Below are 12,494 nucleotides of genomic sequence, written 5' to 3'. Positions count from 1 at the left end.
GGCCTCTGACCACAAATAAATTACAAGGAGAGGTTGGCAATACCACATGGTCACAAAAGGATAAAAGTAGCATTTTGTAGGTATCATATGAGTGATAAAAGCAAGGAGCAATATAAAGATTATAAGAAGAGCCTGACCAGGCGGTGGCGCAGTGGATAGAGCGTCGGACTGGGATGCGGAAGGACCCAGGTTTGAGACCCCGAGGTTGCCAGCTTGAGCGCAGGCTCATCTGGTTTGAGCAAAAGCTCACCAGCTTGGACCCAAGGTCTCTGGCTCGAGCAAGGGGTTACTCGATCTGCTGAAGGCCCGTGGTCAAGGCACATATGTGAAAGCAATCAATGAACAACTAAGGTGTCACAACAAAAAACTGATGATTGGTGCTTCTGCTTCTGATCTCTCTTTGTTCCTGTCTGTCTGTCCCTATCTATCCCTCTCTCTGACTCTTTCTCTGTCCCTGTAAAAAAAAAAAAAAAAAAAAAAAAAAAAAAAAGATTATAAGAAGAGAAATATCATTTTCTCAGGCAGAAAAGTTAAGACACTTGAAGTTCTTGGGGCATCAGTTCCTCAGAAGGGAGGGTGGAGTATTTTCATAGGTTACTAAAACCAGTTCAATGGAGAGTCTGGGTGAGGAATGATTAGATCCCCCCAAATGCCCTGTCGTCTCTTGCAGAGCCAGGAAGCGACTGCTTGCCTTGTGATCACTTATTGAGAAATTGAATGAGACCCTAGACTCAGGAGAGAGGCGCTTTACTGAACCCATTACCTGAAAGTCCACATATGCAGGTGAGTGTTAACATGTTTTCCTAGATTTTATATTTCTCTTTTAAGCATCCATTCAATATGGGGACCATTATATTAACTATATATATTTTTTTATTTTCTGCATTCTTGAAGCTCTGGCATTTGTGGCCTTTACAGACCCTTGGAGAGATTGCCTCTCTCAGATCTAGCTAATTCCTAGAGATAATAAACAGCTTACTTAGAAACACATTTTTATGTGCAGATCAACCAATCCATAATCCATTACAGGTTTCCTTGAACTCTATCTGAAGGTAGAACATTCCTATGAAAACTTTCTAGGCTGAAATGGTATGAAACAAAGAAGAAATTACCATTAATTTATATGGAAAATTTTATGAGCAGTCTCAGACCCCAAATTCAATGCACACACATGTTTTTATTTTGTTCAAGATGATCAAAATGCTTAATTAGGTCCGGTTTCATGCCAAATGTGACACCATTATGAGCTCTCTTAGCAGTTCTTTGACCTTAGGAGGACATACCTTGCTAATGGATGCACAAAATACTTGAGATAAAGCCCAGATGCACACAGACCGAACAAAGCAATGGCAGGTTGATGCTGAGATGCTGAGTGTACTTCCTTCTGGGGAAAGAGTGTGGTAGTACCATTTGGATGCTGGGGGTGCACAGTGCCTCTATAATGGCCCCAAGCAAAACAAACACTGAACACTATTTTCCCTTTTCGCCTTTTTTCACAAAAATTAAAATCCTCTTCAGCTTTCATTTGGTTAGTGAAGTGGCCTAACAAGAACTTGGTACCTATACCCCCATCCACCTTACATAACTTTTCATACACCAAGCCAATACTTCCTCTGCCCTAAGTCAACCCAGAGCCAGGTACAGACAGCTGGGGACAGTCCTATGCCCCAAAGCTATCCAGAATCATTCACACTAGCCAATCTTCAACTGCCCTGCCCTGCCTTGCCTTTGCTACAAAATATCCCAATAAAGACTCTGGCCTAGGCTGCCTGGTTTCTGCTTCTGTCTGCCTCCAAACCAAAATCTACTTTTGTCATGGCATGGCCCCTTATCTTGGGAAATGTAGAACTGAATTATTTTAATGGCATTAGCCTCTCTGTGTTGTCACTTAGTCACCTGCATATATTGAAACCCATGAGTATAAATGCCACTGAGGTCTTTTCCGAACCCCTCTCATTAGGCTACCTGTTGTTTTATTGGAGACTCCCAAACTTGAAATATCTTTGGATCTCTTCTCTTAAAGTAGTCAGCTTCCTAAGAATGGAATCCAGTTTCCAGATGAGAGGATATAAGTCTACAACCCAAATTTCTGAGTGAAATTCCAAAAGCAAGAACAATTAAAAAGAATCCTGAAACAATGAATTCTTACCCAATTGAAATAAACAGGGTAGGAGTCCTTCACTTGACCTAATCCCAAGAGGATTCATATCACTCCTAAAGCATGGGGCCCGGATAACGGACATTTAATTGTATTTTCTCATTATTATGAATGCCATACCCCTCTAACTTCCATCCTGAAGCAGAGCAGGAAGAAGCACAAAAGAAAAATGGGAACCCAATTATTTATTCCACCTAAGATTTTTTTTTTAGATTTTATTTAGACAATTAATTTTAACAGGGTAACATTGATCAATTATAATACATAGATTCAGAGAAAACATCTCCAGATCATTTTGACATTTGATTATGTTGTATACCCATCACCCAAAGTCAAATTGTCCTCCGTCACCTCTTACTTGGTTTCCTTTATACCCCTCCCCTCCCCCTCACCCCCTCCCTCTCCTCCCTTCCCCTCACCCTAGTAACCACCGCACTCTTGTCCATGTCCATGAGTCTCAATTTTGTGTCCCACCTATGCATGGAATCATACAGTACTTAGTTTTTCTGATTTACTTATTATATTCAGTATAATGTTATCAAGGTCTATCCATGTTGTTGTAAATGATGCTATGTCATCATTTCTTATGGCTGAGTAGTATTCCATAGTATATATGTACCACTTCTTCTTTATCCAATCCTCTATCGAAGGGTTTTTTGGTTGTTTCCATGTCTTGGCCACTGTGAACAATGCTGAATGAACATGGGGCTGCATGTGTCTTTACATACCAGTGTTTTTGAGTTATAGGGGTATATTCCCAGTAGAAGGATTGCTGGGTCATATGGTAGTTCTATTTTTAGTTTTTTGAGGAACCACCATACTTTCTTCCATAATGGTTGTACTACTTTACATTCCCACCAACAGTGGACGAGGGTTCCTTTTTCTCCATAGCCTCTCCAACTCTTGTTAGTACCTGTCTTGTTGATAATAGCTAATCTAACAGGTGTGATGTGGAATCCAATTATGGTTTTGATTTACATTTCTCTAATAGCTAGTGAAAATGAGCATCTTCTTTATTATATGTGGCTTAAGGGTCTGTCGCCGATAGCTTATTGGTTGCTTGTGTTACTGTACTAGCCAATAGGGTGAAGTTGCCACGGCTGAACGCAAATTGAGCGGGTCAGGGGAAAGGTGAACATTTGTTTGCATTGGCAATCATCTGCTTTTGAAACAATTTAAGGCTGAATGCAAATTGAGCGTGTCAGGGGGAAGGTGAGCATTTGTTTACATTGGCAATCATCTGTTTTACATAAAAACTATGTCTTAACGTAATTTCTTTTAAGAATGCCTCCTAGAAAATACAGCACTGAAGAGGAGAGAAAAGGAGCTAAAGCTGCACAAAAATGGCTTTCTTGACAAAAAGAAACCACTGAGCAGAGAAAGACAAGGCTTGCTTCAGTCGCAGAGCAAATGCGTCTTTCAATTGAGACGTAGACAATTTCCTGTAAAACTTGCCTTTGCTATGACCATCAATAAGTCTCAGGGCCAAACGCTTAATCGTATTGGCATTTTTTTTACCTGAGCCTGCATTTGGACACGGTCAACTTTATGTTGCCTGTTCAAGAGTTTGTGAAAGAACGGACGTAAAATTAAAAATAATTGATGGTCCTCTGCAAGGAGAGCTTAAAAATGATGGAAAGATCTACACAAGAAATGTTGTGTACAAAGAGATCTTTGACATATGAATTAACATTTTATTATTTAAATCACCTTTATTTATTGAGCTAGCAGTGGCTCTTAAGAAATGTACCACCAGTGGTTTCCTTCATTGCACTCTAAGCAATTAAGCAAGCAGAAGGGGGAAACCCCGTGGGGCACTAAGCAAAGGGGCGTCCTCGCCGCCTGCCCTGGGTAATTCAGTTTGAATTAGCAGACACCTTTCCACAAATCATTTTAATTAAAATTTATAATATCTAGAACAGCGGTCATTTCATATGACCGCCGGGCTTTCTAGTTTCATATATCTGTTGGCCATATGTATTTCTTCCTGGGAGAAGTGTCTGTTCATGTCCTCTTCCCATTTTTTTCTTGGATTGTTTGCTTGTTTGTTGTTGAGTTTTGTGAGTTCTTTGTATATTTTGGATATTAGGCCCTTATCTGAGCTGTTGTTTGAAACTATCATCTCCCATGTAGTGAACTGTCTGTTTGTTTTGTTGTCGGTGCAAAAGCTTCTTAGTCTGATGTAGTCCCATTCATTTATCTTTGCCTTCACTTCCCCTGCCTTTGGAGTCAAATTCATAAAGTGCTCTTTGTAACCAAGGTCCATGAGTTAAGTACCTATGTTTTCTTCTATGTAATTTATTGTTTCAGTTCTTATATTTAGGTCTTTGATCCATTTTGAATTAATTTTAGTACAAGGGGACAAACTATAGTCGAGTTTCATTCTTTTGCATGTGGCTCTCCAGTTTTCCCAGCACCATTTATTGAAGAGGCTTTCTTTTCTCCATTGTGTGTTTTGGGCTCCTTTTCAAAGATTATTTGACCATGTATATGTGGTTTTATTTCTGGGCTTTCTATTCTGTTCCATTGGTCTGGGTATCTATTTTTCTGCCAATACCACACTGTTTTTGATTTTGGGGTTTTTTTTTTACAGAGACAGAGAGAGAATGTCAGAGAGACGGATAGATAGGGAAAGACAGACAGGAACAAAGAGAGATGAGAAGCATGAATCATTACTTTTTTGTTGCAACACCTTAGTTGTTCATTGATTGCTTTCTCATATGTGCCTTGACTGTGGGGCTACAGCAGACCGAGTAACCCCTTGCTCGAGCCGGGACTTTAGGACCAAGCTGGTGAGCTTTGCTCAAACCAGATGAGCCCGAGCTCAAGCTGGCGACCTTGGGGTCTCAAACCTGGGTCCTCTGCATCCCAGTCCTATGCTCTAACCACTGCGTCACCACCTGGTCGGGCAATACCACGCTGTTATGATTATTGTGGCTCTATAATATAATTTGAAGTCAGGTATTGCAATGCCCCCAGCTTCGTTCTTTTTCCTTAGGATCACTTTGGCTATTTGGGGTTTTTTATAGTTCCATATAAACCCGATGATTTTTTTGTTCCATTTCTTTAAAAAATGACATTGGAATTTTGATGGGAATTGCATTAAATTTGTATATCGCTTTGGGTAATATGGTCATTTTGACTATATTTATTCTTCCTATCCAAGAACAAGGAATATTTTTCCATTTCATTGTATCTTTTTTGATTTCCCTTAATAATGCTTTGTAGTTTTTATTATATAGGTCCTTTACATTCTTTGTTATGCTTATTCCTAGGTATTTTTTGTTGTTGTTGTTGTTGCAACCATAGAAGGGATTTTTTTTTTAGTTTGTTTTCTGATGTTTCATTGTTGGCATATAGGAAGGCAATAGACTTCTGTATATTAATTTTGTATCCTGTGACCTTACTGTATTGGTTTATTGTTTCTAATAGTCTTTTTGTGGAGTCTTTGGGGTTTTCGATATACAGGATCATATCATCTGCAAAAAGTGAAACCTTTACTTCTTCTTTCCCAATATGAATGCCTTTTATTTCTTTCGTTTGATTGCTCTAGCTAGAACTTCTAGCACTACGTTGAATAAGAGTGGAGAGAGTGGGCAACCTTGTCTTGTTCCTGATTTTAGAGGAAAAGTCTTCAGTATTTTGGCATTTAATATGATATTAGCTGATGGTTTGTCATAAATAGCCTTTATTATGTTGAGATATTTTCTTTCTGTACCCATTTTGTTGAATGTTTTAAACATGAAATGATGTTGTATTTTATCAAATGCCTTTTCTGCATCTATTAATAGGATCATCTGGTTTTTGTTCTTTGTTTTGTTGATATGGTGCATTACATTAACTGTTTTACATATGTTGAACCATCCTTGTGATTCCAGGATGAATCCCATTCGGTCATGATGAATTATTATTTTAATGTGTTGTTGTATTCAATTTACTAGTATTTGTTTAGGATTTTAGCATCTGTATTCATTAGAAATATTGGTCTGTAGTTTTCTTTTTTGTGTTGTCCTTCCCAGGTTTCAGTATGAGGGTTATGTTGGCCTCATAAAATGTGTTTGGAAGTATTGCTTCTTCTTCAATTTTTTGGAAGACTTTGAGTAGAATAGGAACCACGTCTTCTTTGAATGTCTGATAGAATTCATTAGTATAGCCATCTGGGCCTGTACTTTTATTTTTGGGGAGGTTTTTGATAGTTGTTTTTATTTCCTCCCTGCTTATGAGTCTGTTTAGGCTATCTACTTCTTCATGACTCAGTCTAGGAAGACTGTATTGTTCTAGGAATTTATCCATTTCTTCTAGATTGTTAAATTTGATGACATATAGTTTTTCATAGTATTCTACGATAACTCTTTGTATATCTATGATATCTGTGGTGGTTTCTCCTCTTTTATTTTGGGTTTTGTTTATATGAGTCCTTTCTCTTTTTCCTTAGTGAGTCTTGCCGAGGGTTTGTCAAGTTTGTTGATCTTTTCAAAGAACCAACTTTTTGTTTTATTGATTTTTTTCTATAGTTTTTCTGTTCTCTATTTCATTTATTTCTGCTCTGATTTTTATTATTTCCAAGGAAAGAAAGCCTAGAAGAAGGAGTACATACTTCAGAGATTTCTGGTGGCTGGTCAAGACTTATAGTTATAGATTGATTTTACTAGTCCTGGAAACTCAATTATTAAATTGTGAATGGCACTGCTGTCAGGAGCTATGGATGACTGATGATCAAAGGTCCCAAGAGGAAGAGGAAAACTGCCATTCTTCTTCCTGTTAATTAGAGAGCACATTTTCTGCATTATATTTGTCTTTAAAAAAACACTTTGGAAAAAAAATTTTGTCAATTAGCCAACTGAGAGCAAATTCATATTTTATAATTCTATACTATATATTTGTCATTCATAACCATGAAATGACTGACTGGTTTTGTTTTGTGTTTCTCTGGCTGGAACCTCTTCTAGCTCTGGGGAGGAAGGCTAGGCTGGTTAGTTGGGGATTCTGCTCAGGAAAGATGATTGAGTTTATCCAGAATGGTAGGTCTCACCTGAATCAAGGGTTCATGGAAGATCAAGTAAGATGTGGAAGCACAAAGATAATTAGGCTTCAATATTATTTAACAAGTACTTATTAAGTGTTTACTGTAGGTCAGACATTGGGTTAGCACCTTAATAGTGAACAAGGCAGGATCTCAGCCCTAAATCGATAGTCTAGTAGGCATTCAAATAGGCAAGTATAATTGTGCTAAGATAGAGTGAAACAGAGAATGCTAAGGAAGCATGTATTTGGAGGGACAGTTAATCTAGTCTTGATGAGTTAGAGAAAGCTCTCTGAGGAGAGGATGAAAAATTTCTGCTACTGATTATAGAGAGATGCAAGAAATCCTCTCACATCTGTGGTAATAACAAGAAATAACTTAATAAAGTAAACATGCCCTTCCATGGGTTTGTTGGAAAGCAGTGGATGCAAGTAGACCTTAATGAGCTAAATGCAATGGAGATGTCTACGTCTAGAGGGACGCAGGTGAGCAGACAGCTACTCAGGGAGAAGGGTCTGGTCTAGTTCAGTAGGTGGAAGAGCAAGCCTATGACAGATACTCTGGAAGACTTTGCAGAATCAAGAAGAAATAAGATATAATATATTGCCAACAGTATAAGCTGGTGGGACAGATTCGGGTCTATAAGGATCTCATTAATATAAATAAATCACTTAAGCCTAGATCCCTCCCACAAGATTGCTAAGATTGAAGATGCAAGGGAGAATGGTTGAAGTACGAGGGTAGAGAACAAGAGCACTGGAGGACAGTTGATGGAATCTTGAGAGATCAGGATACCAGAAAGATGACCTCTGTAGATACTCAAAGCTCTGGAACTATAATAGTAGTGTTAGAAACAATGGCAGTGAGCCCAAAACTAAGAACTTCAAGGAATGAGTATTAGTAACCCAGAAGTCTGTAGATGACTGCTACAAGCTATCATTTTACATCTGATAGCATAAACTCAGAGCTGTAAGGCATTTTTATGGGGAAAAGGAATGATCTGGAAGCAAGGAGAAGCAAAGAAAACACCTACCCTTCTTCCTGGCCTAATAATGTGGGGTTGTGGGTGAGAAAAGAACCACAGAATGAACAGGACACACTATGTCCTCAAGGACAGTCAAATTTGAGTTGCAAGAGGGAAATTATCAGAGGTTGAGAAATGAGGATTTTTCTAATTACTTAATTCTGAAACCCAGCAGGTGTCCCCAAACTACAGCCCGCGGGGCACATGCGCCCCCCTGAGGCCGTTTATCCCCCCCCCCACTCTGCACTTCCGGAAGGGGCACCTCTTTCATTGGTGGTGAGAGGAGCACTGTATGTGGCGGCCCTCCAATGGTCTGAGGGACAGTGAACTGGCCCTGTAAAAAGTTTGGAGACCCCTGCCCTAGAGGAAGGGTCTAAGAGTTGGGGAATGGTCAGAAAAGGTGATGTAGAAAGTCATAGAAATGTCTGAAGAATGAGAGATGACTTGGAAGTCTGGGACTTATTGTGAAGGTTTAAAGGCACAGAGTGGTGGTAGATGAGGAGGTGAGATGCTGGCAGAAGCAGGCAAAGTTCACAGAGTAAGTGATGGCCTTCACTCCTACTAAAAGTATATAGGCCAGGGAAGGAGGAGGTGTGCTCTCATCTGGAGCAAGTAGATCTCTGGAGTGCAAATTTCAGTGCCTTTGTACATGCTGTTCCTCTTTGTGAAGGGATCCTCCCCATTCTTCTTTATCTTGCTAACTTTTATGTCTTCAAAATTCAGCTAAGACATGAGTTCTTTCAGGAAGCCACTCCTAATTTCATCAATCTGAGCAAAGTACTCCTATTTTGGGCATACTTTAGCCTAGCCCTTATCTCTTAATCTCTTAGCTATAATCTCTTTTCATTTTTCTATCTTCCTTCCTGGACTATGAGCAACTTCCTACATATTTGCTTACTTATTTATTATCTGTTTACCTTTATGAGGGCAGAATTTTTTTATTGTTCTGTTTACTGCTGTGTCCCAGATTCATATACCAGTGCTTGGCACATAGTAGGAAATGTCTATGGATGGACAGCTCTTCAATGCCTGGCATCATCTGAGGTCATAGCAAACCCTCAAAACTGTGTGTAAAAATTATTAATGATTATCCATTGAAAGTCAGGGTGGTTGGTAGTAGCTGAGGAATCATAAGAAAAAGATAATCCTTGTCCCAAGGAATTTACAACCCAATGGAAAAATTCCTCCTCAAATGGATTTGATCCAGGTTTAAAAACAAAACATAAAATACAGTTGCCTAGAACTGTCACAATGTTTATCTTTTTTATAGTTGTGGCACTAGTACAATATTTAGAACATGGAAGGTGCTCAATAGATGTTGAAAAATAACAATGAAATTTTCAATTATAGATATGAAGTGATTATATAGACATAATTATATACATATAATTATAGACATGAAGAGATACATATTTAAATGGATTCCTAGGTTACCCTTCCTCACTTCTACCTCTTATTTCTACCTGTAAAAATTCTACTCCTAACTTTTCTATTTTTATTATTTTATTATTTTTTTTTTAAGAGAGAGTGGGAAAGACAGGAACACCGAGCTGTTTCTGTATGTGCCTTGATTGGGGATGGAACTGGCAACCTGTGTGCTTCATGACAATGCTCCAACCAACCGAGCTTTCTGGCCAGGACTTAATTTTTTATTTATTGGTTGACTTTTAGAGAGAGAGGAATGGAGAGAGAGGGGAGGGGGAAGGGAACCATTCATTTGTTGTTCCATGCAGTTGTTCACTCATTGGTTGTTTCTCATGTGTGCCCTGACTAGTGATCGAACTCGCAACCTTGTTATTTCCAGACAACACCCTTAACTCACTGAGCTAACCCACCAGGGCCCAAGGTTTCTGTTTCCAACATTTATTATACATATATGTGCTAAGCATTATATAGCCTTTTTACAAATGTGAATCATGCCACTCTTCCACTCAGAATTTTTTAATGGTTCCCATCACCTATGGAAGTAATTTTCTAACATTTTGGTTCAGAATAATTGGGGATGGGAAGGGGAGATTGGTTAAAATGTAGATTTCCAGACTCACTCCCAGAGGTCCTGATTGTTTATCTAGGGTTAATTCCTGAAGTGTGCATTGTAAGAAGCACCACTCACTCCTAAATAATTTCTCACTCTTTAGAGAAGCATGGACTATAGTATCAAATCTCTCATAAAAGAGCCTTAAATGAAGTATTCTATCTACTTTTCCTGCCTCTTTTGCTACCATTCTCTATTTCTGGGATTTTTTGCTTCAACAGAACCTAAAAATTATCCATTTTCCCTACCATAATCCCCTATGCCTTTGTACAAAGGTCCACTGAAATAGTCTGGCTGGCTAATTCCACCCAAGTACCTGCTGAAAAGCTACCTTCGCTGGTTTTCTTATCGGATTTAGGAGGACCTATCCACAGTACCAATGCGCTTTGCATCTGTGTGGCTGTGCACTCCCATTTGTGTGCTCACGCACAACTTTCTAATTATTGTTTGCATGACTGCCTGGATATAGCACTTCTAGACTCTAATGTCTGCCCTAGACTACAAGCTTCTCGAAGGCGGAGACTATTTTCTTCTTCAGTATTTAACATCTTGCTTGGTAGTCAGTAGAAGGTAAACAGATGGTAAGTTTTTTGGTTTGGTGACTTTTCCTAAGTCACATAGCTGGTAAACTGCACAAAATATGAGCCAAGTTCTTCAAATCCCAGATGTTTCTTTCCTGTTATATGTTGCACCTTTTTCATGATCTCTCTAACTGGTTATCCTTTCCATCGCTTTCTGCCTTCCTAGTAGCATTTGACATTTTATTTCACGTGTTAAAATCCTTTTGGAAACAAGTCTTATTTTCTCCTTCAGGACATAAAGTACAGAAAGCTTAATGTATGTGATTCAATATTTGTATTCCACACAGGGCCTCGCAGAATATATGGTATGGTATTTAGTAGTAGAAAAAGTATTTTTTTATAACATACATATTATAAAAAATATATTAAAATATATATTATAAATTATTATATGTACATTTGATTAACAAATGACAGATAGACAGGACTAAGCAAGCATGACCTCAAACGGACGCAATTTTTTTACTTTTCCTTTTTGCCTTTAAGATTTTACGGCCAGAATCTCAGCGTCTCTCACCTCGGTACCCCTCCTCTGATGTTACAATCCAGACCTAGAACTACCAATCCCAGAATTCCATGCAAGGGGGCGGACTCTCCGAGAACCGCTGAATGATTGGCGAGCGGAGGCGTTTCCTTCCTGCGGGAAGGGCTTGGGAGGCGGGGACTTGCGGAGACGTTCGAACGCTATTACAGGGTGGAGCCGGACACTCGGGGAGGGGTTTGTGGGTGATCCTTGGGTCTCCCGCCCGCTGAGGAGATGGATGAGGACGGGCTTCCTCTCATGGGGTCAGGCATAGACCTGACCAAGGTTTGTAAAAGAAGGAATTGGACTTCCGGTGACCTGGGAGGCGGATGGTGAAGGGACGCCCAATCCCCTTGGAGACCCCATGTCCCCATGCCTCACCCTGTCCATGAACCCGGCTTCTCTTCTGCCGGCCTCTGTGGGAGCGTCCCATAATTCACCTTAAAAAGGGGTACCTCCCGAGCTGTTGAAGGGATTAATGTGCCTCTCGCAACCTTCGCTTCCCTTGTCATGAGGCTGCCTACTCAAGGGTGACTCCCTGGAGACAGGGGCCGCTTGCGACCTCTAACCCTACCTCTTTTCTTCGGCCCCCAAGTGTTTTGTGTATTTATGTGTGTTGTCTTTACTGGTAAGTTCGTACTTGAGAATCCAGAGCCCACTGTGGAACTTTTCTGCAGCCTCTGTCAGCCTCGGCCACAGCCCCCTGGGCCCCCGCCTCCACACCCCCCGTGTAGGAAAACGAGAGCTACCCAGAATACTTCCAGGGACTCAGATCACACAGCATAACTTCCGCCCTTGTTAATATCAGGGAGTGCACAGAGTACATTCCTCCTGTCCAAATTATGTATTTTTTTACATAACACAGGTGCCAGCTATTCAACAGAAAAGAACGGTGGCATTTCTAAACCAGTTTGTGGTGCACACTGTACAGTTCCTCAACCGCTTTTCTACAGTTTGTGAGGAGGTAGGTCCTGTGATACTGGTTTTAATGAGCAGCCTACACACCACTTGGCATAGTTGAAAGCAGCAAATGAGTAAAACAAGAATTACAGTTTATTCCCATACCAACACGTCACTCAGTCATTATGTTAACAGACTTTATTTAAATCCTTTTGGGTTCTGTTCCATCAGGTCTGCATCCCACCTGTGC

At 39.8% G+C, this 12,494-nt stretch overlaps 1 protein-coding gene across 2 annotated transcripts in view; it reads left to right on the top strand.

The window, feature by feature from the left end:
• The first annotated feature begins 11,483 nt into the window (after nt 1-11,483).
• Nucleotides 11,484-12,494, top strand: part of WASHC3 (WASH complex subunit 3) — a 52,810-nt gene continuing 51,799 nt past the window's right edge. For both annotated transcript variants that reach the window (XM_066253132.1, XM_066253131.1), the window contains exons 1-2: nt 11,484-11,629; nt 12,210-12,308. In XM_066253132.1, coding sequence (XP_066109229.1) covers nt 11,579-11,629; nt 12,210-12,308 — 150 coding nt within the window. In that variant the 5' untranslated portion in view covers nt 11,484-11,578. The remainder of the gene's footprint in view (nt 11,630-12,209; nt 12,309-12,494) is intronic.

The sequence above is a fragment of the Saccopteryx bilineata genome, chromosome 1 (genome assembly GCF_036850765.1).
Source record: "Saccopteryx bilineata isolate mSacBil1 chromosome 1, mSacBil1_pri_phased_curated, whole genome shotgun sequence".
In the NCBI taxonomy this organism is placed as follows: Eukaryota; Metazoa; Chordata; class Mammalia; order Chiroptera; family Emballonuridae; genus Saccopteryx; species Saccopteryx bilineata.
Note: the sequence above shows the minus strand (reverse complement) of the source record. Positions and strands in the feature narration are given on the sequence as shown.